This window comes from Haematobia irritans, chromosome 4, assembly GCF_050003625.1.
Source record: "Haematobia irritans isolate KBUSLIRL chromosome 4, ASM5000362v1, whole genome shotgun sequence".
NCBI lineage: Eukaryota > Metazoa > Arthropoda > Insecta > Diptera > Muscidae > Haematobia > Haematobia irritans.
Window position 1 is genome coordinate 159107367 of NC_134400.1, and position 19848 is coordinate 159127214.

A 19848-nucleotide genomic window follows, 5' to 3' on the forward strand; every position below is an offset into this window, starting at 1 on the left:
ATTACAGTTTGTTACATTAACATCGATTACTAGAATTACATCGACTCTTCAATCAGTTATGCCAATTAAGTTATTTTATACACTGTGATGGATTAGTATACTAACACAATTCTATTATTAAAACAAAAAACCGATAAAAATGGGAATATCGCACAAATTTATGAAAATCGGGCTATACGTATATACGTGGGAGCTATATCTGAATCGATATGGATGATATTGTGCAAATTTGAATAAGATTGGTTAATAAATGACGGAATTATAAACAATTTTGAAAAAAATTCTAATTCTAATTTTTTTATAATATTTCTAGGCATTATTGTCCATGACAATTGCAAAATCCGTGGTACATATGATTTTTAGTTAGCCTTAACCTTCAAAAAAAAAACGAAATTGGGATCAAATCCATATTACCACGACTAAACGTATCACAATTATCCTATAGTTTATATTTGATTTTCCGACAAACTCGCCATGATTTACTTTTTTTATTTTTTCACCAAAAGAAAATCCTTCTCAAAACGTGTCTCTGGCACGATTGCCACTCGTGCCAAAAATAATCTACCAAAATTTGTAGAAAATTCTACCAAAAATCTACCAAATTTAAAAAAAATATTATGTTTTTTTGTCAAAATTTTATTTCTATAGAAAAATTTGCCAAAATTTTATTTCCATAGCAAATATTGCCCAAAATTTTATTTCTATAGACAATATTGTCAACATTTTATTTTTCTAAAAAAAAATTGTAAAAATTTTACTTCTCTAGAAAATGTTGTCCAAATTTTATGTCTATAGAAAATTTTGTCCAAATTTTATTTCTATAGAAAATTTTTCCAACATTTCTATAGAAAATATTGCCAAAATTTTATTTCTATAGATAATATTGCCAAAATTTTATTTTTCTAAAAAAATATTGTCCAAATTTTATTTCTCTAGAAAATTTTGTCCAAATTTTATTTCCATAGAAAATGTTGATAAAAATTTATTTCTATAGAAAATTTTCTTTCTATAGAAAATTATGCCAAAATTTTACCTCTATAGAAAATTTTGCCAAAATTTAATTTCGATAGAAAATTTTGCCAAAATCATATTTCTATAGAAAATATTGCCAAAATTTTATTTCTATAGAAAATATTGTCAACATTTTATTTTTCTAGAAAATTTTAGTAAAAATTGTACTTCTCTAGAAAATGTTGTCCAAATTTTATATCTATAAAAAAAATTCTATAGAAAATTTTGCCAAAATGTTATTTCTATAGAAAATTTTGCCAAAATGTTATTTCTATAGAAAATTTTGCCAAAATTTTATTTCTATATAAAATTTTACCAAAATTTTATTTCTATAGAAAATTTTGACAAAAATTTATTTCTATAGAAAATTTTGCCAAAATATTAGGTTAGGTTAGGTTAAAGTGGCAGCCCGATTAAATTTCATGCTCACTTAGACTATTCAGTCCATTGTGATACCACATTTAACTAAAAGTACCTATTACATATGGGCACTTCTAGTCTTAACCACTGAACCTTCTCTATTATTTACTTTTGTGGAACCAACCAGATTGCTCCAAAAACATTAACAAACTGCTTAAGTTAACGTTTTCCAGGTCAGCCAGTAATCTAAAGCTATATGCTCCTAAAATTCGCTTACGCCTTACACAAAAAGCAGGACACTCACACAAGAGGTGTTTAATTGATTCCTTTTCCTCCACGTCATGACAGCTTATACAATAGTCATTATACTTCGCACCTATAGTTTTTGCAAATTCGCCTATCAGGCAGCGACCCGTTATAGCAGATATTAGGAGTGCTATCTGACGCCTTGAGAACACTAGCATATGTAGTGTGCGGTTTAAGTTTAAATGGGGCCATATTTGCTTGGTGTCGTTACAACCCTTGCAATTTTCCCATCGAATATTGGCCATCATAACAGCCTTCTCACGCAGTAAGAGCTTGCAGGTGGCCAGAGGCATACCAACAGATTCTAGTTCCCCTGGAATATGTAAGGTAGTTCCTAGCCTTGCTAACACATCTGCTTCACAGTTCGCCGGTATGTTCCTATGACCAGGCACCCATATTAGGTGAATATTGTACTGCTCAGCCATCTCGTTGAGAGATTTGCGGCAGTCTATGGCCGTTTTTGAGTTAAGGAACACAGAGTCCAAGGATTTTATTGCAGGTTGACTGTCTGAGTATATATTAATGCCAATATTTGTTGGAACATTACTTCTCAGCCAATTCACCACCTCTCTTATTGCCAATATTTCAGCCTGAAAAACACTACAGTGATTAGGTAATCTTTTCGCTATTCGAATTTCCAGATCTTTAGAATATACTCCGAACCCCACTTGTCCATTCAATTTGGAGCCATCAGTATAGAAATCTATATATCTTTTATTCCCCGGGGTCTGTGTACACCACGCCTCACTGTTGGGAATTAGAGTTTCAAACTTTTTGTCGAAAAGTGGTTTTGCCAGGGTGTAATCCACTACGTTAGGCACATCTGGCATTACTTTGAGGACCGAACTATGACCGTACATTTTTTCCGACCACAGCGATAGCTCGCGCAACCGCACAGCCGTTGTTGCAGCTGACTGTTTGGCCAAAATGTCTAAAGGCAATAGATGTAGCATGACATTAAGGGAGTCAAAATATTATTTCGATAGAAAATTTTGCCAAAAATTTTTTCTATAGAGAATTTTGCCAAAATTTAATTTCTATAGAAAATTTTGACAAAAATGTATTTCTATAGAAAATTTTGACAAAAATGTATTTCTATAGAATATTTTGACAAAATTTAATTTCTATACAAAATTGAAGTACCTCTTAGTTGAAGAGGACAATTTTGTTGCGAAATCCATCAAAACATCAAGAATTCTACCAATATACCAAAGAGTAAAAAGATTACCTTTTTTTGGTAGAATTCTACCACCTGTGGTAACTGTGGTCCCCGATCATAAACAAATTTATACATGCCTTTTTAAAGTTTAGGGCTAACTAAAAATCATGTGGATCCAATTCTAGTAGTTTAAACTATGTGACCGTTAGATCTTTTAAGGTTCTCATGTAATACAATAAATTTTTATACTTACCTCTAAGTTTTTGAAATTTCCACATAGTATTAAGCATTTTTTTGGACGCGTCAGTGCAACATTTAATCTTTGAGGATTGGCCAGGAAGCCTATTCCACTTGTGCGGGCATTCGATATAACAATGACATCCTTTTCCAAACCTTGATACGATTCTATGGTGTTCACCATAATATTTGTTAAACCGAGGGACCTGCGAGAACAAATTACTTACATTACTTAAAATGTATGTACTTAATGAAGTTATCATAGCAAAAAAATGTTTATTATTTGTAGTTGCTAGTTTATGGTAATTTATCATCACTGTGATATAGTTCAGTAATATATTCCTCGTTCTTTTGATGTGTTGATATCATACAGGTGAGTATTTATGCCCATACAGTGCACTCGCGGTAACGTGAACTAATTAAAACCAAGAGAGTTCACGTTAGCGAAAATGTTCACGTTAGCGAATTTCAGCGATTTTCAGAACAAAACGTAGTATTATTTGGGAGTTTTTACATGTTCTAGGTTAATAGTTTTTTATTTTTGTTTTTAGTAATATTAATTTAATTTCATGAAAAAATTAAAAAAAAAAGTAGATCGGAAAAATATCAGTGGGTATGGAATTATAAAGCAAAATATAAAATTCACGAAAAGGCCAAACTATATCACTAAAAAACTCCGTAAGTGTATATGTCATTGTGAATCTGCTTTTAACGTCTAATTTCATGTTTTTCAGCGTTACGGAGTAGTTAGTGTCCAGAAGGGCGTTGGTTGATTAAATAAATAAATAAATAAAATAAAAAGCGTGTTCACGTTATGCGGTGTTCATGTTACCGGGAGTTCACTGTATATATTTTTTTATTTTTTTTTACAAATAACATTTTACTACCGTTAATTATTATTAATTTTTGCTTGGCAAAATCGTGAAATTTGTTTAAGTAGAGAAAAAATGCTTCTTTTTAGTTTACTGACTCCATAGACAGTCCATAAACCAACAACTACAGTTCTAAAAATCTGTTTTGTGATATAACATTAAAAAGAAATGTTTTTCTTGCATACCGAATGGAATGTTCCAGCGTTTTCCTATGATGAGCATATGGCGTTATAACACCATAACTATTATACTTATTTGGTATAAATCCATCTAGAGCTTTTAAGAGTTTCGCTACGAATTCCGCTTCCAAATTATTAGTAATCTTTCCATTTTCACATGCCTTATTTTGGGTATAGGCTAAATTTAGGACGGTAAATGGAACGAGAGGTGTTTTGTAATCTATGGTATTTGTACCATTTATAAGTTCGTTTTTGTAGAAATACTGATTAGGCCATCTACAAATTTCTGGATGCATTCGATATTGTGTTTGAAGTCCAGAGATAATATAGTCTGGCGTAATTGTTGATGCATTATTTCGGACAGCTTTGTCTATACTATCCAAACAATTTTGTATTCGTGTAAACATAGATTTGCCCAAACCTAGTTCGTTTGCCTTCTGCAAGTTATCCGAAAATAAAAACAATGTAGCATAAATGCTTATTTAAAAACCAAAGAAAGATGAATCAAACCTTGGACAAAATTGTTGCTGGCAATTGTTGTGTATCTCCGACTAAAACTAGCGAGTTAATACCGAATTTTAATGGCAGCAAAGTCCATGGTTCTGTACATTGTGTGGCTTCGTCTATTATGCAGATGTCAAAATAGTTTGCATATCTAAAATTTGTATACATATAAAAAAAATACATATAAATTATTTATATATTATTTTTTTAATTATTATTTCTTGATTAGTATACAATACTTTAAGGTGTAATGTATATTATATACATTTTTATAATATTAATTTTTCATATTTCTTAAAAAATCTGAACAAATTTTTTTAAAAATTACATTATTTTTGTATTTATTGAGTTTGGTTCCTGCACAACAAGACTCAAGGTCCTATAATTTACAGTACAGGCATTTGATTGTATGCGAACAGATTTATATCATAACAAAATTTAATAAAATTAATTAAACTAAAACAAAATGTAAAATTATGGTTTAGATAAGATAAATGAGTGACACATGAGGTAAAAAGAAATGATTTTTTGCTAGGAAAATAAAAAGCATAAGTAAATAAAATATCAAAATTGAAAGTTAACTTAAACAGGGTCAATTAATAAACGTTTCTAGAGATTATATGAATCTTATTGCCAATTAAAATACAATATAATTATGATAATTGCAATGAAAAGTAGTGAATGGATAGTGTAGTTTACTTATTATTGTGGAACATGTCAATATTAAAGAAAATATATAAAAAGTTTGCTTTTGAATTGTGCTCTGCTTGTAATTGTCTTTATACATATTTAGTGGTAACATGTTCCAGAGACGAATCGCATGGATGAAGAATTGCCACTCCGATACAACATATCTGTGGCGTAGTTGGATTAAATTAAATAAGCACTAAAGCGTAATCTATTAAATAGATGATCAGGTTCCTTGTCCGTAATAATCCTATCTAGAAATACTAAGACACGAATTTTCAGGTAGTTCTCAAAATGGACCCCCAATATTCTGGTTGAAAACGGAGTCAGATGGGCATACCTGTTGAGGCCGAAAACGTATCTTATAATTGCATTAAAGGAGACATTCAATTTCCGTTTGCTCCTAGCATCACAACTAGAAAAGATTTCGCACCCATACGTCAATACCGGAATTAAGTAGGTCTTCGCCAAGAGCAGTTTGATTCTCAGTGGTAGATATCTCTATGTCTTCCAAAGAGTTCTAAGAGTGGCAAATGTCCTGCCACAGATCATGGTTATATGGTCTGACCACGTTAAAGAATCATTAAACATAATACCAAGATTCCTATACTTTCTGACAATCTCAATAGGTTCATCATTTATATGAACGAAGGGAGTTAGTGACAGGGGATTAACACGCTTTTGGATTACCAGACACTTGGATTTCATCGCATTGAGGGACAAGCCGTTTCTCTGCGCCCATAAATTTACCCCTCGCAAATCCTCATTAAATCTCTCTACACATCTATCAAACTCCTCTGGGCTACTGCTTAGGTAGATTTGAAGTCTATCCGCATACATCCGAGATTTGGAATGAATTAAGACATCCGGTAAGTCATTCGCATAGACAGAAAATAGTAAAGGTCCTAAGATAGAACCTTGTGGAACATCTTGTAAAACTGGCAGTGCCACAGATCTATTCCGACCAACCTGAACATATTGCGATCTGCCACTGAGATATGATGCTATTAGGCTTGAAGAGAACACCGAGAAGTGCATAAATCCTGACAGTTTCTGTTGCAGGACGTGATGATTAACCGTGTCGAAAGCTTTCGAGTGATCCAGCAGGGCAAGTAGTGCGATATCACCATTGTCTATACTCTCTCTTATGTCCTCAGCCACATCCGTCAACGCTGAAGTACAGCTATGATGAGCTCTGAAACCAGATTGTCGATCTGATAGAAGATCATTGCGGCTGACGTGTGATGTGATTTGTCTATGCAATAGGTGTTCGAATACTTTCGATAAAAATGGCAGAATAGCAATTGGTCTATACTCAGAGTTCTTCTTCGGTATGGGTATTATCCTGGCGATTTTCCAGCGATCAGGAAAGATACTCCAAGCAATAAATTGATTAAATTCGTATGTCAAGTAAGGCATCAGTTCAGGCAGAAGAATCCTAATAAATCTCGGAGCAATGTTGTCTGCGCCGACTGCATTGGACTTCACAGACAGGAAGCTTCTGATGACATCAAAACGACTTACACATTCAAAATTGAAAGATGATTAGATCGGAGTATTCGGTGTATCATAATATGATTGATCCGCAGAAGAAATTGGGAAGGTGGAAAACGTTTCGTTCAGGGAATCAAGATCGATAGATGGATCAACAGTTCCACCACACTTGCCAATGCCAACATCCTTTAGAGTCTTCCATGTCTTTCCCGAACCTAGAGCATTCCCAAACATTCTTTCGAAGCTCCTACGTTTCTCCCGAGAGATCTCCCTATTCACAGCCCTACGAGCAGCACGAAACTCGTCGTGGGCTTCAGTAGTCTTGAGGATTTTCCACTGGGCGAACCTCAAATCCCTTTGATCGAACAGTTCCCTGATACGAGAAGTGAACCAGCCATTACCTTTCCTCCTTACTGTCCTGGTAATCATCGGTACGGTCATGTCAAAGAGCGATGTTACATTATCCTCAAAAAATGCTAACTGATCATCGGGGGAATCGATGCGGTATATAGATGACCAATCTATAAGAAAAAATTGTTGCCTCAGAGCTGAATAGGCAATGTTCCTAAAATCCCTGTAAGAATAAGTGTCAGTTCCATATGGAACACATATTCTATAGGTCAAAAAGATCAAATCATGCTTCGAGAAGCAAGGTACCGATAATTGATCATAGAGGAGAATATTGTCTTCAGTAGACACTACGAAGAGATCCAGTAAAGTGTTAGCAAATTGCGTGAAATGTGTCGGAGTGTCAGTATTTATCACGTATAGACCAAGAGCTCTCATATCTCCTACTAATTGTTGGTTCACAAGAAGATTGCTGTTAAAGTCACCTGCTATCACAATTTCATCGAATTGTGTTGAAAAGATTTCCACTTGCCTCATGAAAGGGTCCATATCGATATTACTTCTGGGTCGGTATACACTCCCAATCAGAACTGTCCGATCGAGAGAGCAAATCTCCAAGAAAATGTACTCTATTGATTCGATGTCGTCGGAAGTAAACCTAGGCTTGAGGTTTAAACTCTTCTTCACGTAAATAGCTACTCCCCCTGCAAAACCTTTACGATCTACTCTAAAAATCTCATAACCCTTCACCGACACCATCATATCGGTAATTGAGTCATCAAGCCAGGTCTCGGATATGCAGACTATATCAACTGGGGATCCCTCGAAGATATGTCTGAACTCATCCATTTTCCTATACAGGCTCTGTGCGTTAATATGACATATGTGGAGACCACTATGCTGACTGGATAATATTTTAATCATATTTGCAGTTCCATCTCTGGACCATGATTGAGTGTTATTGGGTACACTCAACATCAATTAGAAATGCAGAAGTTATACAAGATTCAGAGCACAGTTCAACAAGACCAATAATTATTAAGAAAGTAAATAAATTAATTATAAGTAAATTACACTTTACATTAAAATTTGTGATATTAATATTAGAAAATTTAGTGCTTAGAATATAATACCAATTATTATTATTACGCTTTTTAAAAGATATAAATGTTAATTTGTATTTAATTTGAATTAGTTCCAGGAAAAAGTTTATTAAGATCATCTTCACTTAGGATGCAGACAGGTTCATCTGAAGTATTGGTCTTTACGTACACCAGTCCGCGCAATGTGAAAGCAGCACTCAGACGTTTCTCTTCAATCCAATGGCATCTAGCAATAAATTGTAATTTGATTGTGTTAGATTTTCATTTACATAAAATCTTGAATCCGAATTTATGCCAACATCTTTTAGAGAAAAATAAAAGGTTTTTGCGGAAGCTAGCCAGCGATTTCAAAAAGAAGTTTCGATCATACGGTGACATCATTTTGACCATAATGACAGCATGTGGGCAATTATTTTTGCGTTTATTATTTTGATTTCTCAATCTATAAAATTTTTTTTTTTTATGGTTGGGGTGGTAATTTGTATTGTTTTGCATATATTATCAAATGACTCATTTTTTATGTTGTTTGAAAGTTCATTATTCAATTGCAATCCTTTATAGAAGAGTGGTCATTGCATGTTGATTGTTCTTACTCTCTGTATTCGAAAATTATTGAAGTACGCAGGTTATAGGGTTGCGAATCCCGCACATATTCCACTCGTTCAAGTAGATATTCCGGAGATTTACCATATTTTATTTTATGAACGAAATACAATGTATTTAGTTGTAGCCTTTGTTTTATATTCAACCATTTTAATGCGTCTAGCATACTTCTTATTGGTGTATATCTATTGCATTCCAATATTATTCTCATTGATTTGTTTTGTAATTTCTGGAGTCTTTGGATTTACAGCAATATAATATTGTCGATCCATATTCGAAATGGGGCTTGATTATGGTGTTATGAATGTTGACTGCAGTTATGGGCGAAATATTTTTTTTAGTTCGTCTAAAGAAACCGATTTTCTTTGAAATTTTCTTACAAATGTAGTCTAAGTGAACCTTAAAGTTTATGTTTTTATCTACCATGAAACCGAGGTACTCTTTTTCAATAGTATTTTCATTTATTTCGAAGTTTATTTGTGTTGTTGTACTTATTTCTAATATTTTATTTTTTTTTTTCTTAAACTTTAGTTTGTTCACTCGTAACCAAATATCTATATTTCTGATATCGTAAGATAATTTATCGTAACATTCAGAATCTGTGGCGCCTTCAACACAGTGTTGCCAACTCCCCAAGGCCAAAAAGCACCAAAAATATATCATAAATTCTAACATACCACCTTCCACCACAAAATCGAAAATTAAACGCTCTACTGAAACAAAAAAAAAAAAAAAAAAAAACACTTCCGAAGATGTATTATAGAACTTTTGTGAATTGAACTTTAAGAAGTTAAGGTGGGTATTAAGATCGAGTTTAGCTGCTAAAATTACTATTTTTCATAATTACTTTTCTTTAATAATTCATTTTAAGGAATACAAACTTTGTGAAAATTTGCTTTTGGCTACTCCCCATCAAGTTCTAATAAAATTTGGAGCAAATATGCATAATTTTATGCCTTTTTTACTGATATAGTTTTCACATTAGCGGCAAAACTCGAACTTAGTACCCATTATGAACCGCTATTCAAGTATACACTTTGATCAGTTTTAATGCTTTCGTCCAATTCATTTTGATCAGTGATGTTTTTCAACTTTCAAAATATTAATACATGGAAGGAGTCTATTGCTTATTTCAGTTGTGCGTGCTTTTGTGAATTTAATACAAACGTTTTTATTGACATCTTTACCAAATTCAAAAATTCGACACTCATCGCTCGACTTTCCTACAGAATACCCTAAATAACAATATTAATTAAAAAATAATCAATACCAACTTCATAACAATCAAATTCTATATTTGGCAATAAATTTGAGTTTTTTTCGGCTCTTGAAAGTCTAATCAAAATTTTTGTATCAATTAAACTTAATACTGTTCAAAATAAAAAAAGCACCAAAAGCACTAAATGAAAATGCCAGAAAGCACCAAGTTGGTGCTTTTTTTGAAAAGGCACCAAAAAGGCAATTTGGTGCTTTTTAGAAATCAAAAAGCACTAAATTTGGTGCTAAAAGCACCAAATTGGCAACACTGCTTCAACATAACAGGTTGGCTGATAAGTCCCCGGGCTGACACATAGATGGCGTCACTAGTATTAAATGCATATTATTTTTATACAGTACCAACCTTCAAATGATTCGTGTCAAAATTTGACGTCTGTAAGTCAATTAGTTTGTGAGATAGAGCGTCTTTTCTGAAGCAACTTTTGTTATTGTTAAAAAAATGGGAAAAAGGAATTTCGTGTTTTCATAAAATACTGTTTTCTGAAGGGGAAAAATACGGTGGAAGCAAAAACTTGGCTTGATAATGAGTTTCCGGACTCTGCCCCAGGGAAATCAACAATAATTGATTGGTATGCAAAATTCAAGCGTGGTGAAATGAGCACGGAGGACGGTGGACGCCCGAAAGAGGTGGTTACCGACGAAAACATCAAAAAATCCACAAAATGATTTTGAATGACCGTGAAATGAAGTTGATCGAGATAGCAGAGGCCTTAAAGATATCAAAGGAACGTGTTGGTCATATCATTCATCAATATTTGGATATGCGGAAGCTCTGTGCAAAATGGGTGCCGCGCGAGCTCACATTTGACCAAAAACAACAACGTCTTGATGATTCTGAGCGGTGTTTGCAGCTGTTAACTCGTAATATACCCGAGTTTTTCCCTCGATATGTGACAAGGGATGAAACATGGCTCCATCACTACACTCCTGAGTCCAATCGACAGTCGGCTGCGTGGACAGCGACCGGTGAACCGTCTCCGAAGCGTGGAAAGACTCAAAAGTCCGCTGGCAAAGTAATGGCCTCTGTTTTTTGGGATGCGCATGGAATAATTTTTATCGATTATCTTGAGAAGGGGAAAACCATCAACAGTGACTATTATATGGCGTTATTGGAGCGTTTGAAGGTCGAAATCGCGGCAAAACGGCCCCATATGAAGAAGAAAAAAGTATTGTTCCACCAAGACAACGCACCGTGCCACAAGTCATTGAGAACGATGCCAAAAATTCATGAATTGGGCTTCGAATTGCTTCCCCACCCACCGTATTCTCTAGATCTGGCCCCAGAGACTTTTTCTTGTTCTCAGACCTCAAAAGGATGCTCGGAGGGAAAAAAATTGGCTGCAATGAAGAGGTGATCGCCGAAACTGAGGCCTATTTTGAGGCAAAACCGAAGGAGTACTACCAAAATGGTATCAAAAAATTGGAAGGTCGTTATAATCGTTGTATCGCTCTAGGTTAGGTTAGGTTAGGTTAGGTTATGTGGCAGCCCGATGTATCAGGCTCACTTAGACTATTCAGTCCATTGTGATACCACAGTGGTGAACTTCTCTCTTATCACTGAGTGCTGCCCGATTCCATGTTAAGCTCAATGACAAGGGACCTCCTTTTTATAGCCGAGTCCGAACGGCGTTCCACATTCCAGTGAAACCACTTAGAGAAGCTTTGAAACCCTCAGAAATGTCACCAGCATTACTGAGGTGGGATAATCCACCGCTGAAAAACTTTTTGGTGTTCGGTCGTAGCAGGAATCGAACCCACGACCTTGTGTATGCAAGGCGGGCATGCTAACCATTGCACCACGGTGGCTCCCATCGCTCTAGAAGGGAACTATGTTTAATAATAAAAACGAATTTTGACAAAAAAATGTGTTTTTCTTTGTTAGACCGGGGACTTATCAGCCAACCTGTTACATGTTGTGTTTCCTCCATTTTCATAAATCTTTCTTCATAACGTCTTTCAATAGCATCTAATAATTGCTTTATTTCATTTCCACTTCGTACCAGAGATTGATGGAAATCCTCTTTGTACTCTTTGAGATGTTGTTTGTTTATCTCGATACTTTTTTTTATTTCACATAGGGCTCGATCACCATTTTTAATGAAATTTAGACATCCATCGCACATGAAACGAAGAATTTGTTTTGTTCCTAGATTTTTCCATGCGTATTCGTCTATATCACAGCATTGTATAATACACCTTTTTGCATGTTCCAGCACACTCAATCCCGGCTGCGCCACGCATAGGCAGTTTGAGTTGCGCAATCTGTCATTGCGATGTGTTTTTCGTTTGTAAAGTTATCACTTATATCTTATAACTGTTTTTTTGATTGGAATTAACACTTATATATTTTAATTTTTTGTTTAAATTAAAGAGCTCTTTAGAATCACTTGTTTACTCAACCAGTGTTGCTAACTGATATATTATAAGTAACAATAAAACGATATTTTTGTAAAGTGCGTATGATGAAAAAGAAATACTCACTGCGACAGCTTGACACAGCTGGAAAGAGTGGCACATACGATATTTGCATTGCTCAAAAACCATGTCGCCATACTGCGCTCATCCTCAGGCCGTGTGAATTGATTCGAAATATTACGCATTAATTGTAATTGACGTTGCTTTTCAAGCAGCATATCCTCTTCTACTGTGCCTTTGATGTTTCGTTTTGACATATCAGCGATTTGAGCCTCTAGTTGAAGAATCTTAAAAACAAATTAAAATTACAGAAATTATTGTCGATAGTATCGTAACCCAATAAAAATATTATACTAAGAACACCTTGTATTTGCTCAAAAAGCTCAACATTTCTCAAATTAATTTATAACTGCAGAACCTAAAAAAAATTGTGGAATGGGAGTTCCCTAAATGACTTAAGCTTCCCGATATTTTGTCCTGCATTTGAGCTCGAGCCCATTCACTAGATGTCTTTAAAAGGCTATTTTTGTTTCAATTTAAATGAAATACAAGAGAAGCATTTTTACCTGATTTTTTAAGTTCTCCTTATTTTCCATCGATATATCAGGATTTGAAGCTTTAAGTTTTTTTATTTGTTCTTGTTGAATAATATAAGGTAAAGTAACTGGATGTAGAAATGGATTTATTTTCTCCTGCAGGCCATAACGTATTAGGCGAAATCTCCTTTCGGGTCTCATTCGCATACTTATATCGAAGAGTTTTTCAGCGAGGACATCTACTGCCGCATTACTTTGGGCGCATATCAGTATTTTCTTATCCATACAACGAACTTCGTCGCCATACATGGATTGGAGTGCCAAATTTGTTATGACACAAGACTTCCCCGTACCGGGTGGTCCCTGTATAAGTGAAACATTCGGTGTAGTTTCGTCAATAATACGCACGTAGGTATTGAGCAGCACTTGTCGTTGTTTATCATTTAGTTCATTAAAGCCACGATATATGATTTTCTTTTTGGCGGGATGACGACAATGTAAGAGTTCCATAGGATTGAGAATCTTTTTGAAAAGTGGAGTTGCTTCCAGCTGATATACAGCATTGAAAGCACCAAATTCAACGCGTACATTATCGATGACGGGTCGCACGGTCAACTCATGTATTCCACAAAAGAAATCTTTGGTAATATTTCTAGGTAGTATTTCGAAGACGATTGTACTGCAGGAACCTATCAGAAACAAAAATAAAATAGATCGATAAAAGATAAAATATTTAGTAAAAATACTAATCTTACCAGCCGCTTTACGTGTCGACGTTAAATATGCAAACAAATCAGTATTCATTTTATTCGATTCTAAAATGACCAAATCATATTTAGAGCTGTCAAATTCTTGGCGATTTTTATAATTAACTGTAATTAACAAAACAAAATTATGTTACAGAAAACAAATTGATGTCCATTGTCCTGCATAATTTGTTCTTTGTGTTTTTTTACTTACATTTAGTCACTAACATTAATCGATCCAAATTTCCCGTTACATACTCCAAACTGACTCTATACTTTTTAACATTGGCTGTTTGATTATATTGGCGTTCCAAAAGACTAACAAATTCTAGCTTCATTAAAGGAAATATGATGCTAAAAAGAAAGGAAACATAATTTTAGGTACCAATTAAATTTTGCAAAATTTCTACAATGCTAACTTAGCATATTTATTTATTCATTTATTTAATCAACCACCGTCCTATAGGACAACATGTTGATATAATTTAGTACAATTCAGGAAAAATTGACTTAAAACTAACTATTTATATCTTCATATGCATATACGAAGGGATATCTCATCCCTTCGTAATGGCATTATCGTCTCGAAATGTGGCACAGATTACACAAAATAAGCGATCACCTGACCTGGCGTCTCCAAGGTCTTTATTTCTATAGGAAATTTTGTCAAAATTTTATTTTTATAGAAAATTTTGTCAAAATTTTATTTTTATAAAACATTTCTTCCCAATTTTATTTCTATAGAAAATTTTGTCAACATTTTATTTTTATAGAACATTTGTTCGCAATTTTTTTATATAGAAAATTTTATTTCTACAGAAAATTTTGTCAAAATTTTATTTCTATAGAAGTTTTTTCACAAAATTTTATTTCTATAGAATTTTTTTACAAAATTTTATTTCTATAGACATCGTTCACAAAATTTTATTTCTATAGAAATTTTTCACAAAATTTTATTTATATAGAAAATTTTTTCACAATGTTATTTCTATAGAAAATTTTGTCACAATTTTATTTCTATAGAAAATTTTGTCACAATTTTATTTCTATAGAAAATTTTTTGTCACAATTTTATAGAAAAATTTATAGAAAATTTTATTTCATTTCATTTTTCATTTTTTATTAAACATCAATACAAAGGAAGCCACTAAAGGCCTATTATACATGTATTGTAATAAAGAAGCTATGTTAGATATTGTAAAACTAATTTTAAATACCTAGAAATTATTTTATAACAAAAGTATATGGCTCCCCAGCCACATGAATATAATATAATTAATACAAAAAAAGAATAAAAGAATAAAAAGTCCTATAAGTGCCAGACATCAATGCGTCAGTTTACTGTACTCATATTATTCAAATAGTCAATTAGTTTCCTTCTATATTCGTTACAAGAACAAGAGAAAACTTTTAGATCAGAAGGCAATCGATTCCACAAACGAAAAACTCGGACCAGAAAGGATTGTTCGTATATGTTAGACTGAATTCTCGGTACATCAATCTGTACATTTCTTGTTGAATTAATAAATGTAAATTCACGGGTCAAAACTTCCGGCTTCCCGTACTTAAAAATTTTGTAAAAGTGAAAAACAGACTTCATCTTAATATAGTTCCTGAAGGAACATCCTAAGATATCAGGAATACACTGGTTAACTAGATCATGATCCCGAACCCGTAAATTGAACACATATCGGACGATCTTCCTCACGACTCTCTCCATTCGATCCAAGTTATATGACCAGGTCCCGGAATAAACCTCAATACCGTAATTAAGCTGAGACATCAACAAAGAATGTGCTAACCGAAGACGAACATGCTTTGGCGTATATGCACGCAGAGCATATAGTCTCCTCAAAGTCAGACATACCCTATTACCCATATTATCAATATGATTGTCAAAACAAAGGCTGGAGTCAAGAATAATACCAAGGCACCTTAAAGAATCAACATAATTAATTGTCTGACCTAAAATGGAAAGTGTAAGAGAAAAATTTGAACGATTCCTGGGCTGAAAAAATATTGCCTTTGTTTTGGAAGGATTTATGACAAGACCATTTGTCGTTAAAAGTCCCGCGATATATTCAAGATGGGAGTTAATAGATAGTTCTGTAGCATCACCATTAAATAGAAGAAAAATATCATCCGCAAAACAAAACGGTTGACAAAAAGAATTTCCCATGGAACAGATTATGTCATTAATAAATGCCAAAAAAAGTATTGGGCCCAAAACTGACCCTTGGGGTACACCCGACGTAACTCTTCCAATACTTGATCTGGAACCATTAATAGAAACATACTGTGACCTATCCGTTAGGTATGAAAAAATTAATTTACACGCTGTATAGGAAAAACCAATGTTACTGTGAAGTTTGTTTATAAGGTATGAAAAATTAATGCAATCAAATGCCTTGCTAAGGTCTAATGATACTAAAACACAATCGCGACGCCTATCAATTATATTCCTAACCTTGTCAGTAAGCGATAATACGGCAGAAGTGGCATTAAAATTCCTCCTATAAGCAAATTGATTGGGGTGGAAAAGTGAGTTACTTTCAATATGTTCTAGGATCTGCGCCTTCATTAAATTCTCTAGGATTTTTGACATTGACGGCAAAATGCTTATAGGTCTCAAATTCCCAATATCGCTTCGTCCCTCTTTAGGAATGGGTACAACACGACCCAATTTCCAAGCATCCGGAAAAATTGAAACTGTAAGTATTGTGTTTACCAAGTGGAGGAACATAGGCAAAATTAGAGGTAAGATTTGTTTAACAAACTTGATAGGTATATCGTCATAGCCGGTCGCATTCGATTTAATTGAATTTACGGCCAAAATTAAGTCATTTTCATTAACACAGCGGAAAGAAAAAGAGCCAATAGTGTCAACAGTACCGCCAAAATCTAAAGTATGCACATCACTCGGTCGCATATTACTTAAGAAATTGTCAGCCACTAATTGAACATCATCTTCATCAACCTCCAAATCCCCTCGTCCAACACAACCAATTTTGCGAATTTTTTTCCACAACTGAGAATTGGTACCACCTTCAAATAGCCTTTTGCCATACTCAAACCGTGTTTTCCTAATAACCGACTTAGCCCTATTTCTAAGTCGACAATACGCCCTCCAATTCAAGTCCGAACGATTTCTAATAAATCGGCAGTAAGCGCCATCTCTCTTCTTCATTGCTTCCAAGATTGCTCTCGAATTCATAAAATTATCGCCTAAGCTAACATTTCTTCTTGACACAGGGACAAAAGAATGAAGACGATTTATGACGTCATTAAGAATCGATAACTGTAGATTAACATCACCCATGTTAAATGAAGGAGGTAGCTGAAAGTCACTTAATTGTTCACTTAGATATTCCAAATCCACACGGCCGTAGTCCTTATATTCACTTATTTGATTCCGCAAATATGAAGAAAATTGAAAAGATATAAATATTAGACTATGATAGGAACAAAATAAGGGAAATTGAATTTGACCCTTAACTGAAACAGATGAAGGGTGGCTTAAAAGAAAATAGTCAATTAAAGATGTAGAGTTTGAAGCACAATGATAATGTGTAGGTGCACTATTATGAATACATTGAAGGCCACACCGTGTACCGAGAGATCGTAAATTACGCGATTTAACAACATCAAAGAGATTATAATTGAAGTCGCCCATAATAACAATATTCGGATACCTGTCAAAAACGTCACCATGAATTTCTTCAAAAGCCTCAACATTTCCACTTGGTAAATACACTACGCCGACTATTACTGATGAATTCGTACCAAAGATTTCAACAAAAAGTGATTCGCATACTCCATATCGTGTTCCTCGAAAAATAACTTTGTAACGCAGGTTAGTTGAAATGTAAAGGCAGACTCCTCCACCTCTTCGGGAATTTGAACGGTCATTCCTGACTAAATTATAGCTCGGAATCGATAAAGCACTAGAAACAATATTAGGTTTGAACCACGTTTCCGATATACCAATTATATCTAAGTCTGAGTTAAAAAATGTATTCCTGAACTCTTCAAGTTTGCAACTCGAGTTTGATGGACATAAACTTTGTGCATTTATATGTCCAATATTCAAATTACCCGAGTTACTACATATCATGTTATTCAACATTTGATTATCGCTGGCTATAGGACGAAGATTATCGTTATAATTCATATATTAAATATCCATGTGTTTGGGGGAGCCAACTTAGATTATAAAAGATACGAATTAAAAAGAGATCAGATATAATTTTCAAATTAATTTTCAAAACCATTTTTTTAAATTTTCCTCAATGAGCAAAATGAGATCTGAAACTACTTAAAGTTGAAAAATAATGCTAGTTATAGGGTCGATGTGTAAAATTGAAAGTATAAATATTCTTTACTTAAAATATATCTATATATATATATATATATTTGGAAAATTTTATATATTTTAGTTCTATTTGTGCGAAAATTCAAAGCAGCACCAGAAAAAAAATTAAAGTACAAATTAACATTCAAATTTACACATGACCAAAGAGACGAACTATGTATAGGAGCAAGAGATGTATATGTACAAAAATTTAAAGAATTATAATTTACAATGTAACTTTAAACAATGATATACATTCTGGAATACTGATAATTTTAGACTCATTATTGAGCATCATTATCTTAACCTTTAAAGATTCACGGTTTAAAATGTTATAACCATTAATTTTTTTGTCTTTTTTCAATTTTGCGCATGATCTTTGTAATTTACTGGCAAGTTTAGAATAATTATCATTTAAATATACACGACTTTCATCATTGCCTTCTAATATATCAGATACTTTAACATTCTTAATTTTATAATAGGCTGCCATTAAATTATCTCGTTTCTTAACACTAGCAAATTGGGTTAGTATTGCGCGATGTTGCCTAATATACATTATGTTAGTGATATCAACTGGAGATATTTCCAATTTCAAAAAGTTGCATAGCAAAACAATTACATCCTTCAGGTTTTCCAAATTGTCCGGTAGGCCTGTAATAACCACATCATTCCTCTTCAACTGATGCTGAAGCGCATGATTCTCCAACTTTAGCTCAAGAATTTCACATTTATTCGCCAAAGACTCAGAAGCCATAGTTTCTTTAACGCAGTTTAGGTCTGTTTTGATTTCTTTCAAACTATTGGTCAATTTCATTCTGATATCTTCCACCACAGATTCAAAAGTAGATTTCATTTCGCAATTTTCTTTTTTCATTCTATCCGAAAGTTCAACAAAAGATGTTTTCATTGATGCAAACTCTTTCCGCATTTCAATTTTAAACGAATCAACAGAATTGTCTGGTGGTTTCTCCATACAGCGTACGCAAGTATATGCTAAATTGCGATTTTTATCTAGTGTAGTAAAAAGGGTTTTCGAAACATTTTCGCAATCCGCATGGAACCATATGTTGCACAATCTACAAAGTAGAGCTCTTGTGCGCTCGGTCTCCTCATTGCATATTCCACAAGGATATGACATTTTGTTTGGTCACAGTAATGATTATACAAAAAAATATAACCACCGAAAACGGCAACACAGCTGTTATTGTAAAAACGCCGAGAAATCACCAATACACCAGCAACCCACAACCGCAGAAACAACAGCTAAGCAACAACAACAGGTAGAATGAAATATGGCAATCTCGCAAATGATGATACAGTCCAGTTAATTTATATCAAATTAATTTAATGGATCGAGTTTGAACAAAACTTCATATGACAGATGTCACTAACTCTGTATTTAACACGTTCTAATAGTTATTTTACACTATTACTCTCACTTATTTAGTTTAATTCTATCTCAACTCAGAGGAAATTTTTACGATGGTCTATCTCAACATAGTGTTGCCAAACTTTTTTTTTTTTTTTTTATTTCTTTATTTTTTATTTCTATAGAAAATTTTGTCAAAATTTTATTTCTATAGAAAATTTTGTCAAAATTTTATTTCTACAGACATTTTTCACAAAAATTTTATTTCTATAGAAAATTTTGCCAAA

At 33.5% G+C, this 19848-nt stretch overlaps 1 protein-coding gene across 1 annotated transcript in view; it reads right to left on the bottom strand.

The window, feature by feature from the left end:
• Setx (probable helicase senataxin) overlaps window positions 1-19848 on the bottom strand; it is a 36173-nt gene that overhangs the window by 4611 nt on the left and 11714 nt on the right. Inside the window, exons 3-9 of the mRNA XM_075303617.1 lie at window positions 14053-14192; window positions 13848-13964; window positions 13123-13781; window positions 12623-12843; window positions 4635-4779; window positions 4131-4561; window positions 3090-3279 (exon numbers count right to left, since the gene is read on the bottom strand). Coding sequence (XP_075159732.1) covers window positions 3090-3279; window positions 4131-4561; window positions 4635-4779; window positions 12623-12843; window positions 13123-13781; window positions 13848-13964; window positions 14053-14192 — 1903 coding nt within the window. The remainder of the gene's footprint in view (window positions 1-3089; window positions 3280-4130; window positions 4562-4634; window positions 4780-12622; window positions 12844-13122; window positions 13782-13847; window positions 13965-14052; window positions 14193-19848) is intronic.